At 40.0% G+C, this 22,932-nt stretch overlaps 1 protein-coding gene across 2 annotated transcripts in view; it reads right to left on the bottom strand.

Annotated features, from left to right (window-relative positions):
- Nucleotides 1-277: 277 nt before the first annotated feature.
- Nucleotides 278-22,932, bottom strand: part of LOC117959096 (transmembrane protein 132C-like) — a 141,543-nt gene continuing 118,888 nt past the window's right edge. The window contains exons 6-10 of one of the 2 annotated variants that reach the window (XM_034895999.1): nt 20,229-20,372; nt 14,180-14,388; nt 9,845-10,154; nt 3,111-3,302; nt 278-2,668 (exon numbers count right to left, since the gene is read on the bottom strand). In XM_034895999.1, coding sequence (XP_034751890.1) covers nt 1,589-2,668; nt 3,111-3,302; nt 9,845-10,154; nt 14,180-14,388; nt 20,229-20,372 — 1,935 coding nt within the window. In that variant the 3' untranslated portion in view covers nt 278-1,588. Of the gene's footprint in view, nt 2,672-3,110; nt 3,303-9,844; nt 10,155-14,179; nt 14,389-20,228; nt 20,373-22,932 lie in introns of both variants that reach the window. The other variant, XM_034895997.1, reaches the window with a different exon arrangement.

The raw sequence follows: 22,932 nt of genomic DNA, 5'->3' as shown, positions 1-22,932 counted from the left end.
TTGATTGAACCAACTCAAATCAGCTGCTTTGAAACTCAAAAACCTCCCATCTCAGGGTAAATCAACTCAAAGTTCAGGGTTAGACTCAGTTTGTTAAACCTCCTATCTGAAATGGGCCCCAGCTGGCAGCTGCACCAATTGTCCACAACAACCGGCACTTCATTTTGATGTTTGATAAAGCCACTGTCTTTGTACTCACATACAGCAGTCAGATGAGCAAACCTAGACAGACCCACAGAAGAATACACAAGCCAGACCAAGGGATCACACAGCAGCATCATGGAGAAGAGTCAGCTTCAGTTTTAATTAGTCCAGCAGCCAATTTAGAACAGAGATAGAAAAGGATGGACTTGACTAACACTGACATATGACAAAAGGAGTGTAGAGGTCAGACTTTGGGCTTTCAATTCACAGTTTGTTCATTCACTGTAATGAAATATTTTGAGGAATCCAAAACTGTCAGACACAGCAGTTTAAGAAATTAACTATTTTTCCATTCTCTACCCAGACCATACAAAATGTAAACTGGACTGATTTTTTATAGAACATTATTAATGAAAAAAAAAATTGATCCATACATAATTTGTGTGATTGTCTATTGATTCTCATGATGGCAATCAGTGTATCCTGTTGAATGTGACATTGCTAAATTCCTTAATTTTGATTTGTAATATCAGTTTTTTAAAGTAGTGTAAAAGTCTACTTTATGTGGAGTATGCAACTTAATCAAAGGGGTTGCATAAAAAATAACATTTACATAAGAAGGGAAAATGTATGGGCTAACAAAATGTTTGAAACCAATATCAACATACTAAAACCAACCCAAGATGAATGAATGCAATAATAAACTGACATGTCTCCAGAGTTATTGGCATTAGTTATCTACAAACTTTCAATTCAGATACCAGATCAGACACACATGCCTCCTCTTTAGTAACATCATGCATGGATCCGCTTTCTGGAGACAAAACTAAAACTAAACTACAAACAAAACAAAACCCAAACCAAACGGCACATTACAAAATGTTACTATACATATAATACCTCCAAATCAAACTCTGCATTTATATACAATACAAAATTGCTTTTAACTCTTCTCTCCTAGAATCTCTAATTGCTGACATGTTGTACAGAGCATACAGCAACTCTTAAAAAAAAGAAAGAGAAAAAAAAGCAAAGCGCAAAAGAGTACAACAAATACAACATTAAAATTTTGAATTATAAAGAAAACATTAAACAAAGTACATGGCGCATATAAACGGAAACTGAACTTCAATTAAAGACAAACAACATAGATTTAAGTTAAGCGACAATATTAAGTTCACATTTCCCAGCTCATAACTATGCTCTGGTGTCATGGCAAATCATGTCTCTTTGTGGTCCATTGCTTTACCCTTTCTGAGTACTGTCATGGAAACAACAGGCTGAACGCGGTATCCTGTTGTTATGGTAAGAAGCAGTTCAACAGCAACCCCGGTCTGTTTTCTGCACCCCCTTTTCCTTTCCTCCCTTCAACCCTCATTCCCTCCTTATTCTGAAGGCATTCAGGTGAGTTTCTCTTAAGTTCAGTGAAAACACCCACCACCCACTATACAATGTTCTTAGTTGCATTCTCATTAAGCTTTTCCATGTAGTTCCTAAGATCCTTTGAATCCCCAAGCTCGATGTCCGGACATACCCATTTTATCTCACTGGTCTGCACTAGTGCCAATGGGCTGAGCACAGGACATCCGTTACTGGACTTGGCATTGGAAAAGGTGGTGAACTTCACCCTCTTTCTCTTGGTGGTGGGCGAGTTAAGCGACTCATTCCTGTGATCCCTCCCACTCGAATTACAGCCTCCCACACCAGTATTACCAAGCTGGATGCCTCCATTCAATAGTTGACTACCCTCCTCGAGGGTACAGCCCAGCTCATCCTGCTGCTGTTGCTGCAGACACAGCCCCTCGTCTTGGCCCAGCCAAACCCAGTCGTGGGCGTGTGGCATTGTCTCTGTAGCCTCCAGGGACAGCTGTTTGCTACGGTACTTATATGCATAAGTGATGCAGTTAATAAGAAAAACAAGGATGGCTAGGCAGAAGACTCCCAGAAGGGCATACATACCAATCTCCAGATCTGTCAGGCCTCGTCGGGATGGCAACAAGTCATCATCAGTGCTGCGGCTACGAGGCAGCTCTGCCTGGTCGGGGTATTCAGAGAATTCATTTGGGACCCTGGCCCCGCTGTCTGCTGATAGACGGCCCCCATTAGGTCTCACTGGGACATGGCCCTTGATTGTGGTGGCTCCACGGTTGATTAACCCTGTTTCCATGTCAGCAATAGATCCTCCGTAATATGGAGGATCTGGACGTGTTCTTCGGTCTCCTGGTTGTCTGTATTGATCCTCTGGCTGACCAAACCTTGTCTGTATGTTTGCCATTCCAGTGGCTAAGATAGTACGTTGTTTTCCTTTCTGACACACCTCCGACGGGCTCATTTCCACACGCACAAGCAGACCCTGACCTTCCCCATTGGCAACAATGACGGGCCACTTCCATGCTGAACTGCGCTGCACCGATACCACCTGTTCATCCAAAGAGGTGGCTGTCAGGGTGAAATGGGCCGGGTTATAGTTGTCTAGAGCGGTCATGGATCCATCACTGAACTGGAGCCAAGCACTGATGAGTGACTGCTAAAAAAAATACACATACAAACAGAAAGTGGTATCAGTACTAGAGCAAAAAATAACCCTGAAAATAACTCCAAAAACCGTACCGATAATAAAACAGAAGAACATCGTAGAGACAAAAGTGAGCCTTAATTACAGTATAAAGGCTCATGAAAACAATTGGATGTGAAACTATTCTCTTGAAAGCCAACTATTCTTTTCTCTCCAAGGGAAGAGACAGTAGCCGTTTTCCATTTGAAATTCTAATTACAGAAACAACAGAGCTGTTCAGTGGTAGGATATGCAAATCAAAGAGATGGCTTTGCTATATCGAGAGTGAATTAATTCTAAAAGAAAAATTGCATTGCATATCATAGATTCCATAATAACCCTGTTTCAGCCTTGAACTTGTAAGCCAAATTCAAGGCACACTGCTAATTATTTGGATGTCTCTGATTCATACCTGTTTGAGGGATTCAATGACTTCCTGTGTGGTTGCGGTGGCGACAATGGCCCTGTTGCTCCCAGGACTGAGCTGCAGGGACAGAGTGAGTCCAGATACCAACTGCACCCCCAGCTCTGTCACACTCACTTTATCATCCAGCACCTTGATGCTCCTCTCAGCCAGGACAGCTGATGTCAGTGGGGACAGCACCTGCAACACATAGAAACACTTGCTACTCAAGACGGTCCATTAAAGCAACACTATGTAACTTTTACTGCTTCGGTCCCCCTACAGGTTGTCTCATTGGAGCTATGGCTCCGCTTCGGTGCCCCTACAGGTTGTCTCATTGGAGCTACAGCTCCGCTTTGGTCCCCCTACAGGTTGTCTCATTGGAGCTACAGCTCTGCTTCAATACCCCTACAGGTTGTCTCATTGGAGTTACAGTTCGGCTTTGGTCCCCCTACAGGTTGTCTCATTGGAGCTACAGCTCTGCTTCGATACCCCTACAGGTTGTCTCATTGGAGCTACAGCTGCTTTTGTCCACCTACAGCTCAGCACACATTGGGTAGCTCTAGCTGTTGTTCCAAGCAGACGACCTGTAGGAGGACCAAAGCTGGAAAAATTACATAGTGCTGCTTTAAGATCCAAGATGACATTGTTATTGTGAATGAAGAAGAGCCAATTTGCTAGCAATTATGTCACTACTGATAAGAGGTCCAATCCCAGAGCCCTGCAAGTCAAAGCCTGCACCCTTAATTGAGTTTTATCAAGATTTGCCTTTGTAGTTCTTTCTTTGAATGTAGTCAAACTCTCTAGTGTGATATCAAAACAAATATTGACACAGATATTCACCTACAGCTTCTAAATAGCCTTAACCTATGCTCAACAAGTATTCCAAATTGAACAAATAAATATATAATAAATACGTTGTATTTACGTTGTAAATATTGTTAGGATGACATCATTTATCTATATTAACGCTATAGTTTGGTTGGTTTGGGTAAATTAACTACCTTGTTAACGTTGGAAAACTTAACCTCTTGGTTAGGGAACATATATATATATATATATATATATATATATATATATATATATATATATATATATATATATACACACACTCCAGTAATATATTTGATTCTTTTTTCCCATGTCAAAATGACAAAATGCATGACGTGACACTCATGGGTATAGAAGATTCTGAAATGGGCCATTCAGAATAAATAGTACTTGTTCTACTTTAAGTATATGTTGATACTAATACATTTGTACTCTTACTTAAGTAACATCTTGAATGTAGGACATTTAGTTGTAACAAAGTTTTGATACACTGTAGTATTGCTGTTTATACTAGAAGAAAAAGATATGAATACTTCTTCCACCACTTATCATAAGTACTACTGCTACTAGTGGGCTTTGTCACCTACTAACGTAAAATATTTTCCTATAATGTTTACTATTCCTCCCTATATTTGTATGTCTTCTGGGTCAATAATAAGCTGTAAACTCCAGTATAGCGTAATGGAGACCCAATGCACATGAACTTTGCATAGATAAAGAAAAATTGCGATAGAAACAAACACATGCTAACACAATAAATCATCTCACATGCAAACATACCATCTGCATCGTACGCCACCATAACCTTGTTCCCTACCTTCGCGAGTTGCCATGTACAGTAAATTGTTGTGATATTGTAATGAGATCAGAATCCCCCCCATCCGTTCCAATTAGGGCTCCAGTCTCTCTTCCAGCCGCCCCCGCATGGCCGCATTTACCAGTCATAATGAACTGTCAGTACCGATCACTGCCTCATTTGTACTGACCCTTTTCCCTGTTTTTCTTCCTTTGGTTTACCAATTTTCATTTTCTTTTATGCCTCCCACACAGTGAAACTGATATCCTTGAATTTAACACCGCTAAAATAAATAGCAAGCATGGTTTAACTTCATGTCTAAGGTGAGTGCAATGGTTAAAAATGCAGACTGCCGGTGAGGTTTACTCTAACAAGTAAGCATGCACACTGATTGCTGGGCGGTGTGATGTTTCTTTTGGACGGATAAAAACAGTGGCACAAAATGTTATTCTAAAAATATGTTATGTGGCTTTTTAGAAATCATTGGCAAATTCACTTGTTAAAGTTGAATAATGAAAGAGTGTGCCTGCTCTTCTGGTAACTAGAGTAGACTAAAGACTAAACACAGGGTATAAAAGACTAAATACAGGGTATTTTAAAACCAGCAACCTTATCATACTTGCTTTGCCTTCATCTTTGGTTGTTTAGATCGACATGATACCAGGGAAGAAGCATCTGCCGGCTTTATGTTAAAATATAATTAATCTGAATTAAAAAAAATACTATGCTTTACTAACTGGGTACAGATGAGTGTAAAGTTCAAGAAGTCATGTATCACCTTCTCTTCCAACTTCCAAATACATCTTTCTCTTCTAGAAATACCAGGATGTGCAATATATTACTCTCCTCAAAATGTTTGGATCCGTCAAATAGATCAGCAATCCATCTTCGCCTAACCCGACTACATACTTAGCAAATGACCAGTCATTCTGCTGCACTCAGAGATGTCGAGGCCCCTTTCCATGATATTATGGAAGTACTCAGATCCCCTTCTCATCCCCTTCATCATAGTCCTTTGTTCAATCTTTAGAGATATGTGTCTCTCTTTGCCTTTGGCCTACAACTGTAGTTGTGAGATTCGACAACCAGACTCCAGACAAGTCCCTTCCTCACACCAGTCCGGAGTTTAGAGGTTGCTACTTTCGTAAAGACCTCTTTCAGCCTCTTCAAAACGGTCTAATATTATTTCTTTCCAAATTTCAGAGGGCTTTCACTATAGGACCCCACAAAATCCTGTTTGCACCTGGATCCAAGCCGGTGCAACCAACAATATTAGCTTACATACTACCCAGCATTGCCCAGACCATGTCTCTCTGACTCTTAGTGACACTTTGTTTTTTTTTCAAGATTATTTTTTGGGGCTTTTTCCCTTCATTACAGTTGATAGGCATGAAAGGGGGGGGGGGAGAGAGAGAGAGATGGGGAATGACACACAGCAAAGGGACACAGGTCAGATTTGAACCTGGGCTGCTGCAGGACTCAGCCAACGGTTAATTTAAAAATGTGTTTTCCATGCAACTAGTCAATCTATAACGTGTCAGAAAGACTGCTTAAATGGAGTCATTCATTTATCCTGATACACCATTGAGTTTGCAACCCAGTATATTAATGATCACATTAACAATTCTATAGCTACTGTAGAATCTTTTAATACTTAAGTGGCCTTTTGAAATCCTTGACTTTCATTTAATTGTAAAATCCAAGTCCTTCTTGGACTCAGTTTGATCAAAATAAAACAAACATAATGAGTTGTACATTCAAAGCCTTTTGGAAATTGGGGCGTGCAGTGTATTAACACTGTTTCTTTGATGATCCAGGCAAGGTTCGAGGGGCTCTCAAGTTCACTTCATCCTTTTCTCAGTGTCCATTAGGGGTGGAGTGGAAAAATTGATTCATGTATGTATTGTGGTAATTTTTTTGACAATTTTTTAATATTGATTCTTTACCCAAGAATCTTAAGTTTTTTTTTTTATTTTTACCAATGATTAACCTAAATATTTTCTGTTCATACGTTACTGCTGACAGCAGGTAAAACATATGTTTCCAGCAAAACTGACTGAAAGCAGAAAAATGCAGAAAATCCATGCCATGTACTTTACAAATGAAACAACATACTAACAAATCTAAATACTTCTAGAATTGCAATAAATGAAAATCACAATTCAAATCAAATTGGCACCCATGTATCGGGAAAAAGATAAACAAGCATGTGTGTGTGGAGCTGCTTGCGCAAATATGCTGTCTTTGTCCGCAAGTGGCCGCGTCTAGTGTGTGTGCGTGTGTGTGTGTGTGTGTGTGTGACCCCCCATAGCCGGGAGCGTGCTGATGTTAGGGTGTGCGTGTAACTGTTAGGCCAATGATTAGCTTTTAAAGTTTGACGTTGGATCAACGTGCCGCGCGGGGTGCGTTTTTTCAGACTTTAAAAGCCTTTGCGCCTGTGTGATTGCGCACTTTTTTAATTCTTTTTCGGAGAAGATGAAGAAACACTAGAAGTCATGGCTACTCACAGATTTGGGGATCAAGAGAGCTTATCTGATGGAGAAGGGACTGCTTTTGCACCCACTACATTTGAATTGAGTTATGCACCACAAAAGAGATGTTGTCTAGAGATAGTTACTGAAAGCATGGCTGAATTCTGTACAGCTAATCCGAAGTTTACGGGTGTCAATGGATACGAGTATTCTGTTGGTCATAGTAATGGATGTGTTACATTAGCTGTGTGTAATAGTGTCCACCCGGGGTTAAAGGCCGAGGCTAAAACAGAGTGCACGTTAACCGTAAAAGATTGGCATCTTTTTAGATCTGTAGTCTGTTGGTATATCAACAATCCAGGTTGTCTTGAGATTATTAAGGTATCACAGTGGGAGAGCAACAAGGAGGGGGGAAAATCGCGTGGCAGCCGATGGATTCAGCAGACCTGCAGAGGAATTCATTTTTCTGAGTGTACGCGAAGATAAGGAGAAGGTTGTTGCTACCAGAGGCCGTGAGGAATGGAAATTGAACCCAAGGAAAACGAGGAGTGGTTTAAAAACGTCTTCTTCATACAGTGGTGTGATTGGGCAATATTGAAGAATTAGTGCTAGACCATCTACTATGTCATCAGAAGAGATAGTATAAGAAGCCCTTATGAGAAGATCAAAAAAAGAACATCCCTTCCCTACCAATACCATGACCCCTTTACACACCTAAAATGGTCAGCCACAAAGACTAAGAACTGATGGGTTTAATTATGTGTGTTAACTGTAAATTACTGCAATTTTTTTTTTTGTTCTACCTCTGACGGACACCGGATCTCCCCATTCATCTGCATCATCATCATCATCATCATTTACAACTCCTGAACAATTCCTGGCGCCACCATCGCGTTTGACACCTCCTCTGCCGCCCCCTCTTTTGATCCGATCACCCCCGGCTTCCCACCAACCATCTGCTGTCACGCAGCTGGCATGAGTCGATGTTTTTTAAGACATCTTGGCGTGTGATCAACCGGACGGCCGGGTGTCAACGCTGTTTACAGATAGTGTTAAAACAGCATCTCTACATCTGCTTAACATTCTGCTTTACGGTTATTGGGTGGAAGTCTGCTACGGCTGTCTGATCAACCAGAGTGTTTGGGTAGTATACCTGTCCATGGACAACACTTTGACCAGCTTATAAAAAGACTATTGACTGATGAATTTGTCTCTGTTTTACAGCGCTTTCTGGTATTGAAACACCTTAGGGCTGATGAGTCCAGAATCCGAAGAGTAGCAGAAACTGTTTTGTATGAGTTCAATCATGGTGGCGGTAGGTAAAACCTTTCTGACACAGTCTTCATGATAGTTGATCCTTAGAAGCATTACTATGTTGTTTCATAATTTGATCTACCCCCTTAATGATTGCAAACATGCACACTAGTGAACTGGCCTGAGCTAACTGTGTCCAAATCCGGCTTAGATTTATATCTGACAGAGCTGGGGCATTTACGACTCACAAGTGTTTAATACAATTTGTGAAATGTACCATTCACCCTTCATTCCACGGTATGACATCCGCACGGATCACTAAGATGTAAATTTACCACATGAGAACTTTGAAGTTAAATGAGCCCATCACAAATGGCAAACATTATCAGTATTAGGCTTATCAAAATTGATCCCACATATCTGTCCAGTCTCATTTTCTCCCATTTGAACCATGTCCTTGTCTGACAGTGAAACAGCACTGCATCTCACTACCCCCATAAACACACACATTTACTCCTGCAGTGCAGACAGCACTTCAATTGATAACTAAAGAGAAGGAGATTATGGTTCCAGTCTACTGCTACAACAACAGGTTGTTCTTGTAAATGCGCGTGCGTGCGTGCAAGGCTTTAATTGGACATGCCATGATGGCAGTATTTGTGCTACAAATATAAGACATGCAAATATGCTGTAATCCAATAGTTGTGTTGCAGATGTCCTTCCCTTTCCACTGCCAAACCCTTTTTTTTTTACTGTCTAAACAAGCAAACCATTTTCCTGTGTTATGCCTTCAGCAGACAAAGGCAGCATTAACAGTCATTCAGATTCATGTTTCTGGCTACTTGATAAGTGCAAACTCCAACATTCACTTTCCTTTTTAGACATGTTTTGGTCACCACCAACACCTATGAAAAATATCTTATTTAGTTCCTAGATGCTCCACTATGTTCACCTGCTAGTTGTTGACTTTGTCTGCCTACTTTTGGGTGCTGGATGGCTAGTGTACACGGATCAGAGAATTCTTGCTGGAAATAGATGCTTGATGCTGCAGGAGACAGGGTTCATGACCTGTACAACCACAATAATGAGCTACCACTTTCACATTACACATTTGATCCATTGTTGGCATAGATAAACATTGATTAGTGGAGCTTTTTCTCTCTCTTGTGTTGTAAAAAACACACCCTCCATCAAAACTAGTGCAGCTTGTCTGTCGATTGAAAGTGATGTCGACACAACAGATGTGTCAGTCAGTACTGATTGTTGAGGGCAAAGTAACTTCCCCACCCAAATAAAAGTTAACTTAAACATGATGTCAGACTAAAAAAAAATAGCAATGCAGTCTGCTTAGCAGGCGACCAAAACAGACACAAAACTCACACACATACAACCTGTAGTTTGGTGACTCCAGCGTTCACTCCTATTAGGACTTGGTCCTTCAGCAGTTGTGCCACCTTCGGGATCTCCACCCTCAGAGAGTCCTTTACCAGTTGTGTCACCTCCACCTGCCAGTCACTACCCAGCAGGAAGTTCTGCTGGCCCATCCCATCCTCCTCTGTGGCTCCTCTTACTTCTCCGCTATCTGCCACAAAGTGTGTGAGGACACGCAGGGTCGTGCTCTGATACTGGGCTGCACAGCTGCTCCCTGTCCTCTCCTCAGCTGCATCGTCTTCTTCCTTGTCATCAGTGACTCTCTCATACCTGCAGAAATGGGAAAAGAGGGGCAGACGGGCGATAAGAATAAAGCACAGATTAAGTACTTTTAACTGTGAGGAGTATACAGGTGGACAGCATACATCTGTTCCTGAGATAAAAAGTACTAAAAGCTTTCTTTTTGTTTTAATTTTAAACTCTGGTTGCTTTCTGAGGACTATGGTTAACTGCTCCTCAGATCTCTGCAGGGTAAAACCAGACAGCTAACTAGACTATTTGTTGCATGACTAAAACAACTGTTGAACCTAGACATGTTCCACCAAAACAAGTTATTTCGCGAGTCTATTTTGCTCCGTCCGACGCTTAGCTCCACTACGTTGTGATTGTGATTGGTTTAAAGAAATGCCAATAAACCAGAGCAGGTTCTTCTCCCATCCTGGAACGCTGTGTGAGCCAGACCCTCCTCCGCAGCGCTGTAGAGGAAGGTCTGGCAAAGCGAGATTATCAACAGTGTAATTCAACCTTTTCCAATTCACAATTGAACTCATTTTTTGTATCTTATCACCATTAATGCCCATAGAGTCGAAACCCCTCTGATGTAGTTACTGCAGTCAAAGCCTGTCTTTTCCCAACCTCCTGAAAGTCATAGGTGCCCAGTGTTTTAAAAAAAATCCATTAAAAACAGCTTGCAGAGACGAACTGCTGCCTTGCTTGCTTTGCCATTTTCTTTAAAAGGGCAAATTATATTTTGCTGAATGTCTGCCATTTATTTGGCCCATGGCAAACACTTTGAAGATATAGCCTTCTCAGAAAGATACGTTTTGTAACAAATGAATGTTTGCAAACCCAGTAGGGGAATTTTGCAACACATTTGTTTTACTCTTTTCCTTCTATTTAGGTAAAGTTTATATGGCCCTTTATCACTTTAAACAGACCCACATTAGAGTGGGAGAGGTAAAGGACAGGAAGGAAGGAGATTGGAAAAATCCTGCAAAGAATTACAAAGAGGGGTGATAGGTGCCCTTGTGGACCTCATTAGACATCCAAACGTTGATACAAATAGACAATGTGGTACAATTTCACAATCTAAACTGGAGGTTACACCAGCCGCAATGCCAAATTGAGCCAGAGGAGTAAAGTTTTAGGGGGGCCCCTTCTTTTCCTATCGCGCTACTTCCGGCACCCTAATTTATAAATTTGTGACTGCAACTTGCATTGTTGCCACGTTATCTTAGTGAAAACCTCCGTCCGCCTCCAGACAGACATATAAAACACCTGACAAAGTACTGAAAACTGCCTCTGTGGTAGTTTCCACAGAATTAGGTACTTCAGGACCACATGTTGTCATGATCGCACACATGCGTGCACGCACGCACACACACACAAACAAACCCAGATGTTTATTACAAGCTTTACTGCACTTATAACATTAGTCATTAGTAAAGTCAATACATTTCTGAAAATAAAATTAGAACCTCGGATTTAGCAACAGTCCATTTGATTGATTCTGCTCGCCTGGCATTGACTCTATCTCCCAAAGAGTGTAGGTTTCTGCTCCCTCAAAAACAATAATACATCATTTTGAAATGCTGTATTATTTGGTCTCCTTGCTAAGCTGTGGGAGCTGCACTGACAGGTGAAATGTGGCCCTGAGACATAGATCCGCAGCAAAGAGTCCACTGTGTTGACGATGAAGAGAAACATTGCTACAGCTATTTGGCGTATACATCACTCTTATGCATCCGCATCCTTCATCTTCCATCACTCTTTATCTCTATATAGGTCTATTTTGTTGTCGTATGCTTCAGCATTGTCGTCTCTCTGTCACTGCACGCTTAAAGCTCACTTTATATTTCATACATCAAGTTCTAACTTTCCTGTAATTTATTTTTCAATTCTCTCAGTCAGCGTTTCTCTCTCTCTCTCTCTCTCTCTCTCTCTCTCTCTCTCGTTCTCGCTCTTGCTCTCTCGCTCTCTCACACCTTTATTCTCTTACACTTTCCAACTCTGCCAGTATCTCTCTCTAACAGTCAGGTGGCCAGGGGAAGTGACAGTGACAGTTTCCATTAGGCTTAATGAGGCATGGCTGGTCAGGCAGAAAAACGGGCTGACAGGTTAACATGCTGTGGCCCAATGGCTTGGCTTAGTTCCTAACCTCCCTTCACCGTGCCTCCCCCCGCTCATTCCACATCAATGAAATGACGGCAGTCTAAACCAAGGTGACATTTGTGGCTGGCAACAGAAACATGAGGTCAGGTCATGTTTGTACCAGTGAGTGACAGGACAACCACAATGTCCGAGTGTAATGAGGTGGCTTTCGCGCTTATGTAATGTGAATCAGAATCAGAATGAAAATGAGTGTGCAGACATTGATAAGCCAAGAAGACAAGTTTGTTTTTCTCTGTCCTTCACAAATGTGCACATAAAACTAACATACCATGCCTTCTGCATGCACTGATGCTCTTGACAGACATGACTGATAGGATCAGCCATGGACAGCAGGGGGTATTTGTGTTAGAGTGCCACCCTGTGGGGTGCAGGCCAGTGGGAGATGACACTGCAGTGACTTTGTGATAGGAATGTTCTTTAAAACAATATTTTTTGTGCAGGCATGTTGCAGGCATATACAAGTTAATATAACGGTTACATTGAAAACATTCAGTGCTAGTGCTAATTGGGGCCTAGCCTACTCAGATTCTGATTATACACATTTACACAGTCTAAAATAAAAGCAATGTTTCGGTTTATCGATTTTCCCTTTGTGACTTGACGGTCTCACCAATTATTAATTTGATTAAAGCGCAAATGATGTAGAGGACCGTATGTCATCGGCTACATCATGCAATTATGGTTTTTATTTCAAAGTATAAATACCACCTGAAGGTAATATACTGCCTCTAATGAAGGGGCTAAACACTGGGCATGTCCTTTTTGCATTTGAAACACAGTACGTTGTGTCCTCGCTATAGTCACTGTCCGTTGATTACAGTAAATAATAATAATAATGGCTATTATAAAATGTAAATTAGTCTGTATGCCTCAGTGATCATCTAGTTGAATCTAAATTGGGTTATTTCTAATTGAATCAGCCAAATTCATATTTGAAGCCAAAATAATCACTCATTTAAATATTTTTATTACAACCGCCTTGTACAACTCATGATGCGCCACACAGATCACTGCACACCGTGTCACTTTTCAGCCTCAGGAATCTCGGCCACGCTCTGTAATGCTGAAAAATGATAACTCATTTCTTATTCTGCATAAGTACCTTTTGGGAGACCTGTCCAATGAATTATTAGACAGTCGTTATATCACCCCTGCAGCTGTACCTGCATTTTATGCCTCATAAGTCTGCACCAACATTACCAAGTCAATTTATTGTGTGCCTCCATCTTACCAAGTGGTGAGTGTGATTTGGACACTCAAGCAGGGTTTGTTTAAAACTTCTTAGGTTAATGACCTAAAGAAAAGGACTATTTTAACCCTTGAATTGTCTTCACATATTGTATCCCTCGATTCAAATATGGGTTTTAAAAACAATTAAGAAATACAATTTTACTTCATAATCTATTAACAAATGTTGTCTTTATCTCAATTTCAATCAATTGAGATAACATATATATTTTTAAGGAATGCAATCAGTCTGTACTAGCACACAATTAAAAATGGAAGTGTGATTTGTTTTTTTTGTCTTAAGGTTATAATACATGTTAAAAATCCACTATGAAAAAAAACAATCTGTCATATCCAGAATAATTTTTTGACTTGAGTCAGGAATACATGTTTATCACAAAAAATTAAGTAAGGCCATGGATTTTCACGTAGTACCATTTTTCTTTTAGTAAAAATTTGAAATGGGTCAATTTGACGGCGATACCATACAAGGGTTAATATGGCCAAGTTGTGTTGTGATATATGAGCAGTCACTAAATAAAGCCAAAAACGTATTTTGCGTGCAGCTTGTTTAAGAGTTGTTTGCATTGAAGAAGCAAGAATCAAGGACATTTTTCCGGATACAGTATACTTTACAGCCACTGATTGCAGTTTAATTCCAAACAGAAAGGCCTTACCTTCTGTTGGCCGGACTAACGGGAACCCTCCAGCCCTTTATCTGGCTGAGCTCGGGGTCGGCCACGTCGATGAGCAAGGGCAGACGAGGCATCCACACGCTCATCTCCAGCTGGGCGCTCAGAAAACTGTAGGTGAAGTTGAGCATCACCCGTCTCTTTCCTCTTGTCTCCTTCCCGTTTACATACACATAGTCGCATCGATCGGACACCTGGAGAGAAAAAGGGAACATTTAGAAAAGCGGCAGAATGATAGACGGACTCAAAGAGTTAAAGAAAGCAAAAAATGGAATCAATTTGAGATTAAAAACGTAAGCCTTTCAGTTATATAAAAAAGTCATAAAGTATCATCAATGTAGTGATATTTTGTCCTCTGTTGTTTTTGTCCAGTTGATGCCCTTCAGTCCACAGCCCTTCTGAGATGCTGGAGGGTGGACAGATTTGGCAGTACTTCAATGAAACCTTAACTGTCTTCTGTTTGCGTTTGTGAATGTGCGTAGATGCATTGTCAATGCGTGTGCTTGCATGATATACTGTACAGTATGTGCACGTAATGTAACTTTGGTCCAACTTAACAGATGGAGATGTGAAAATACACTAACCGGCTTCATCCAACTATCTAATCAGAGAACAAAACACTCAAATTATGATTGGCTGCATGAAGTACAACTCCAATCAGTTACCAAGGTTTCTCAGATATATATCCAATATAGAGAAATGATATAGCAGGAACACCAGAAGTGTCTGTCATTATCTATAAAGCACTAAGAATCTCCAAATGAAACATTTTCTTGTCTTGGGGACAACATCTTTAACCATCTGTCATCACAATTTTTTGTTGGTAATCACCAGCATTTCAATTCATTTCAATCTTAAATTCCATCATAAGCTTGATTGGCACAACGTGTAATTTCAACACATGCCCCCGGTACTCACAATTGCTTCTTTTTTATCAAACCACTCACAAGAAGACATCTGTCATCTGTCTCCACATCTTTGAATATAACTTGGAAGCTTTACTCTCAGATGATGTCAGGCCAGCCCCCTACTGTATCTCTGAGGAACAAAACTGACAGCTTGGTATCTGTCAGTTCTCTTCTCTTTCTCTCCTCTCACTTCCTACTAAAATATTACTTTAACTCCTACAGGTTCAGTCTTCCTGTAATAAGAAGAGGCTGTGCTTCAGAAAGGACCTTCCTTAGGCTGGAATCAAAGTGGGGCAAGGTTTAAGATTTCACCTCACATTTTTTTGTCAAATTACTAGGATATAGACTAAAAGCAGCCTAACTGGAGTGAAATCTATTTTTAATCTGAGTGTAGTACTAACTAAATCCAAATTGTGGCTTCACCTGTGGTCTTCTTACAGTGTATGGCCATTCTGGGACAGAGGAGCACTGCACTGCAAAAGTATTCCACAGGTGTACAGGTCAAAATAGTATAACGTAAAAAAAATAATTAAAGGATTTGAGTTTCCTGTCCTCTGTGCTTAACTGCTGATGCGAGTAGGTGATAATGTGTTATATACTGTATTAAATGAGTCTTTTGGGGATGTGTGTGCATGTTAAAGTCACAGGAACACACACACACACACACACACACACACACACACACACACACACACACACACACACACACACACACACACAAAATCATGTGCAGGGTTTCTAAAGGCAACCATCCAGAGAGTGAGCTGCAAAAATCCACTTCACTCCTCATTGAGTCTCTTAAGCCTCACTGCTATTGTTGTTCCTTTTTGCTGGATTTTACCTCTCTCTCTCTCTCTCTCTCTCTCTCTCTCTCTCTCTCTCTCTCTCTCTCTCTGTGTGCGCTGAAATCAATTCATGTCAAACCAACTCTACCTTTTAACCTCTAGTCTTTGTTCCACTTTGTTTCTAAATTCTAGATCCATCTTCATAATTTCTTACGAAAGGCATCAAAGATGATAACCGTGCAGATTGAATCATGATTTCTTGAAGATGACATCTTCTACGCCACATGACAAATGTATCACCATGAATGTGTCCTGTACCAACGCACCAATCAATGGCACTTCTCTGTGGAAACAATTAATTGCGTTGCTAATCATGCAGGCTTCGAATTGATCCAGTGTGACACACACAAACACAGACAGGGACACCACAGGATCCAGTTCAGAGTGAGGCATGCACAGAGGAGTTTATGACTGCAATAATAACTGACTAAAAATGTCCAAGAGGGCAGATGATGTTCAGATTTCCTTAATCCAATAAAAAGCCACAATAAAATCAATTGTCCCAACACTTAACTGAAATTTAGGACACTGAGTGTAAGTGACATTTTCCTTTGATTCTGGCTTAGAGCAGGGATTATGTGCACCTTTCATCATTGTAAACTATAAAGACTAAAGTAAGACATATAGTGTGAGGTCTTCTTGAAAAATCTTGTACAACTCTTCTTAAAACAAATAATCAAAACAGTTGCTTGTTTCCAGTTGTCAAGCTCTATAGTACTACTTGTCTCACTTTATATTAAAATCTGCCTTTTAGAAATAAAAACCTGGGGCGGCCTCTTGCTCAACCAGTAAGAGGGTGCGCCCCATGTAGGCTGAGTTCTTTGCAGTGGACCGTGTTCAAGTCCAACCATTGGCCCTTTGCTGCATGTCATAACCTCTTTTTTTATTTATTTTTTTTTCTATCCCCTTTCCTGTCAATCCACTATCAAATAAAGGGTAAAAATAATCTTTGAGAAAAAAGAAATAAAAACCTACTGTAGGATATATGCCTATTGTAAACTCTTTCAGTTCATTCAAGGTAGTTTCTAGATTTAAAAGGATAAACCCAGTCACAAATCATGGATATGTCTCGGAGGCCAGTCAAAAGCAGCAAGGACCCACTAAGTCATGCTAACTCCTGGCCTCACTTGTTACTGTAGAGCATTGAATGCCTTGTAATAACAGGTAGAGTTGGCGACTGGCATCAAAAGGGACAACACTGACATCATGTCTAGAGGAGGGCATTTCAACAGAAGAGGGTAGGTCAATCCACAACACAATAGACTGACTTATACGAGGGAGTGTTCTGCATTTACAAACAGGAACTATTTCAAAATCTGCTCTTGTGTTTGTGTGCGAGGACGGATGCCCAATGTCTCCCTTTTCAACGAGGGATATGACCAAATCATCAGAAGTTACAACAATGCAACAACGGGGAGCCAAGCAAGCTTTACTGCTGCTCGCCATAGCCTGCAATGCAATAGTGAAACTTTAGAGAAATAATGAAAATAAATGAAAGGAAGAGTGCTCACTTTGGTAGTACGGAGGCCCCCAAAGGCTCATAGTTGAATTTGTTTTCCTGAACTACCCTGAACCCTTGCAATAGCTTTTGCAATCCCATGCAATATTTTTGCCACAACTAGGAACACTTGCATTACCTCTTTAAATCCTGCATGGCTTAACAATGCTTTCTTGGCAGTGTTCTTGTGTTAGGTAATAGGAGTGGAAAAGAGTAGCTGGGGTACATCTACCTAAGCGATATCTATAGCACCATAGATACAATAGCCATAGTCTGAACAATAATCATATCCCCAGCCAGAGAGAGCAGCTGCAGTTATGGTCACAGCCTGTGGCTGTGGACTGTCACCCCCCCCCCCCCCCCCCCCCCCCCCCCCCCCCCCCTCCCCCTCCTCGCCTGAGCAATGAGCAATAAATGCATAAGGTGAAGTGTCACATCTCTACTTTGTGTCTGCAGAGCGTTTTCCTAAACTGGCGTATTATATATGTAACTGAGCTCGACCAACACACTATCTGTTCCTATAGATTAGGGGGAATGCAACACTTATTTGGAGCAGTTCCGAAAGAAAATTCCTGCCGTAACCCTTCAGGGGCTTTTTGGGATAGAATATGTCAAGCAACTTTTTTTTTTTTCTCACAAGATTGTGTTCGTGCCTCTTTGCCATAAGAAATGTAGGCAATCAATTAGGGCTAATTATAACATTATCTCCTGGCCAATATAGCAGTAACTGCTGATTATTTTCTCAATGACTAGATTAAGCAGCAGTTCTATAAAATGGCAGAGGGTAATACGGACAATCACGTTTTCCCAGAAGGCAGCATATTTAAATTGGTCTGAAAACCCGTCCAAAACCTAAAAATTATTTGGTTCATTATCACAGACCATAAACAGAGAAAACAAGCACATTGGAACTAATTAATTGTTAAAAGTGACTTTAATGATTATGTAATTATCAAAATTGTTTTAAGTGAATTTTTGTTGATTGGTTACCAGTTAATTGACACATGTTTTTAGCTCTTAAGTCAACAAAAAAAGCAATATACTGTGTGTATATATGCAATGTTTTGAAAATGGTTGTTAGTAATGCCCAATAGATACAATTTGTAGTGGTGGGGTAAAATGAAGAAAAGCCACAAATATGGTTCTTTACACTTTTAGGGTATTTACAGGTCAAGTTCACCATGGTCCGTGCTACCAGAAGGACTGATTTCTCAATGTTTTACTGAAACAGTGAGGGAGGATGGAGATGCCTCCTGATCAAAAAAGGTTTTATTTTGGGTTTCCTTTGAAATCTGGTGGAGAAAGGAGGGGTATCGCTTACTGTTCCAAAACTAGACGGGTGGGCTGGGGAGTACCCTACCGAGGTCAGCGTCACAATGTGTGGTACTTCTTCAGTGGATAATTAAACCCTTTGAGAGATCTGCCTTTTCTCTTCTCTCTGATATGTATGTACAGTATACAGAAACGCCAAAATCAGCTCCTCAATAGAACACAGACACAATTGCAACACTATTGTTTTTTACTCACACATACTCACAATCAAGAACAAACAGTTCATTTCTTCTTAAGCGTAATACAGTGGGGACATGGTGAAGGTCAGCTATTAAATCTAAAGTTGCAACAATAAAGGTCTTACTATCACCTTTACTTACTGGATTATACTAGTGGTTTTGAATTTCGTAAATTAAAAACAATCCTGTGTAATGTTCCCAAAGGTTCCCAAACAAGGTTTAAGATCAATTATCTAAACCTTTGGAAAGCCAATGAAAATAAACTTAGAGTTTTGTAACTTGCTTAAGATAGGAAATCAATCAGGGTGAACATTCTGTCACCTTTTATGGTTTGTCAAAGTAATGTTGTTAGCATTGGCATACAGTCAGCTTTCAAACAACCTTTTTTAATGCAGGAAATGACCTAATTGATACTTTTTTTTTTTTTTACATATTGTATGTGCGATGCGATACCATGCGTCAATGTTATGATTTCCACATTATCTTAAGGCAGGTAAAATGATCAGAAGGAGGTTGGAGATGCAATTTTGTCCGATATGAATCTGAGCTACTGTCTTCTTGAATTTTGGCTCCTCCATATCAGATGAAGTACAGATGTCCCCTTACAACATGATCAAAAACAAGCCAAGCCTTGTAGTTTATTTTCTTTCTTTTTTCCAATACAGATAACTTTTTACATTCTGCTCCTTCTCTCTAGAAACACTACTCATATTGACCGCAATTAATTTAGGTTAGGCTGTTTTTTTCCCTCTCTCTTTTAGATTTCCTTTCTTAGTCACTTCGTGTTCTTGGTGGAAAAATGAAAATGACATTAAAAAAAGAATAATCCAAATATATGCTGTCTCTATGACCATGCGTCTACATGTGTCCAACATAAAGTTTTTGTTCTTTGATGAATCTGGGGAATCTATTGAGGAAGGTCTGCACAACTGGGCCAGGAGCTCATACTGTACACTGTAAGCACAACTGCAGTGAAACTACTTTCTTTCAGCAGCATGTTCAATGAAAACTAGGATTTCCGATTTGTGAGCTGAGAAGAAGCTCTCAATTGCTGGCATACAATTTCAACAAAAAAAAGAAAAAGCCAGGCCCTGTTTTGCTGGAGGAAATTCAGCCTCTGTGTCCTGGACTAATGTGCACAAACCACTTCTTCACCACAACAACCTTTTGTCTATTCTGCACACCCACCCACGGACACCTAGAACGCTTACCATGAAGCAGTAAAACAATAAAGACAAATTAGAAAGAGTTTAAAACCCATCCCCCACTAACCTTGATAACTTGTTCATCTGTGGACTTGCACTCCACTGACTCTGTTATATCGGAGACTGTTCCATCTGGTCCTACAGTGACCACCTTTACTGGCACGGCGACGGTTCTCCCATTGAGGACAGCTGTGTTAAGGATCTCGGTGTCCTGCAGGGGAAAACGGAAAGACAGAAATCAGTGTTAGTGCTAACAAGACAGGCCTTGTTCAGACCTGGCATTAACATGCGTCTCCTCAAGCGTCTTGAGTGACCACTTTTGATAAGATCTCACTTCCCCGCTCAATATGTAAATAAACACGTATACCATTTTCATTTGTAAATCAAATCCCTTGTTTTTAACTGGTGGATGCAGCAATCCACTTCCCATGCCTGGTCTGCTAGAAATTAAGAAAAAAAAAAATCTAAACAATGCAGACTGGGTCTATTTCTTGCTGTGTTACAAGCAAAATAAATCAGAATTAGTTTTTTTGTCTAGTCCTGCCTTTAGTTTTATTTCCTGTGTCTTCTTGTCTTGTGATTACCTGATGTTTTCCACCTGTTTCCCACCCCTCTTGTCACCTGTATCTTGTTACCTTGTGTAACAAGATACAGGTTACCTTTTCCTTTTCTTAGTTTTTGTATTTTGCTTGGACTCTGTTTTGCTGAATAAATCCTCTTTTTTTTCTGCTGTCCTCTGCTTTTAGATCCTCCTTCATTCACCGTCACACTCGTAATATCTCTGTCTCTGGGCATTTCAAAATGTTAAGACGTTGTGGACACAGCCGGCTCACGCAATTTGACAATGCTACACTTACGCAGAGGACATCAGTTGAGCCATTGAGGCATTTTTCCACCCTGATCTCCTCCTTATGTGTACTTTATGGCTCTATAATAATGTGACCAAGACTTCCTTCTTTGCTCCCGACGGACAAGGGTCATAATTAATCTGGCTGCTAGAGGGCTTACTACAACTTGCATTGTTTTTGGGCATTTGTGGAAATTACTAAGTTGGGTTAGTTGTCTATAATTAAGACACAGTTTGGCTGACATATAAATTGAGACTTATTTATCTGTAATACTCTAATATAACTGAAAGGAACAATTTATGTTGATCATTAGCCTCAAAGTAATACTCCATAATTATGGGAACATGATCAAATGCTGTTTTGCTATGACTAAAACATAATACAGCTTAGAGTAGTTCCTGGAACTACCACCAAAACAGGAACAATTTTCCTTCCAACAGATCTAACGTAAAAATGTCCCGTTTTCAATTCTTGCTTAAATAAACATCTACAACATGTAAATTTAACCGCTGCGTAGAGTTTTTATAAGCGTGTGTTTAATTAAATTAAACAATGTTAGCTAAGACAAAGAACACAGAAAGCGGGGAAACAACAAATGTAAGACAAGCAGTAAGTTGGCATTTGAACAAAACTTTTAAGATGGATTCATTTTATTACTCCATCATTATTCCCAATCAATACAAATATAACATTGCATTGGTATTTATCAGCTGTATCCTTCATGTCTCATCATCAGTGGCTTATTGATCAGCTGGTTGGCTACCAGCAAAGTAGTACCATCTAATTACAGATGTAGCCTGCAGCCCTTCTCTTCTCACTAGTACGCTGTTGATACGTTTGTGCTAACGCCATTTGCTGCGCTCGCCACTGTTCACCTTCTCCTTTACTGTATGCTAAGACAGGATTTTCAGGATTGTTTTTAGGGGAAGATTGGTTCTTCCTAATTACTTCTTAAAGCAACAGCCTTGGTGCTATTCACATTCATTGAGAGCTCGGAGTGCGGCTCATTTTTTACAAAATGTAACTATGCTACCTTGAGGTCACTTCTGTGACCTACCAAATGTCTTGAAACTTAAATTAAGTCTTGAAACCAAATTAAGTGTAATGATGATTGAGAGTACACACACACACACACAAACACACACACACACACACACACACACACACACACATACATAGAAACATACTTGCAATTATATAATTATGTTTTCTGTAATAAACAAGTATAATATTTCCTCACTGTAGCACTTTTCAAACCACTAACCAAAAGTGCTTTTATAAAAACATAAAACAAATAATGCCTTAAGTAAAATACAATACAAATATTACACACTAAACAGTATTTTTAAATGACCTGGAAGAGGCAGTCTAAGTGCACAAAAATAGCAAATAAAACAGGTCAAAATGTGTACACATAAGCTTTTACCATGTTTTTCAAAGTAGCACTTACTCAGCTGTTTAACCAGAAACAGTAAAAGCTCAATCCCCCATTGGTTTTCAAGCTGGACGGAAGAACATTTCATTTTTGTCAGCAATTCTTAGTGAGTGTTGGTTCAGTATATGAAGTTTAAGATCAGAATATATAATATACTAAACTGTGTTTACAGTATAATGTATAGCAACATATGTACAAATAACATGCTTTCAATTTTTAGTATTGGGCTGCTAAGGTCAAAGCAAAACTGGTTTTCAACAATGAGTTTGTGTGTGTGTGTGTGTGTGTGTGTATGTGTGTAATGACGTGTGAAAGCAAATGTTTTGATGTGAAGTTATTAAAACAATCATATCTACATATTTCTGTTGACTAACTAATCAAATAATTGACATTGTGGGTTATATCTATAAATGAAAATAATGAGAGGAGTGTTTTTTTACATATCAACTTTTAAAAGAATCCACACGTTTTCTCCTTATGTTAGCAGT

The sequence above is a fragment of the Etheostoma cragini genome, chromosome 16 (assembly GCF_013103735.1).
Source record: "Etheostoma cragini isolate CJK2018 chromosome 16, CSU_Ecrag_1.0, whole genome shotgun sequence".
NCBI classification, from domain to species: Eukaryota; Metazoa; Chordata; class Actinopteri; order Perciformes; family Percidae; genus Etheostoma; species Etheostoma cragini.
The sequence above is the reverse complement of the archived record's forward strand: the minus strand, read 5'-3'. Positions and strand labels throughout refer to the sequence as shown.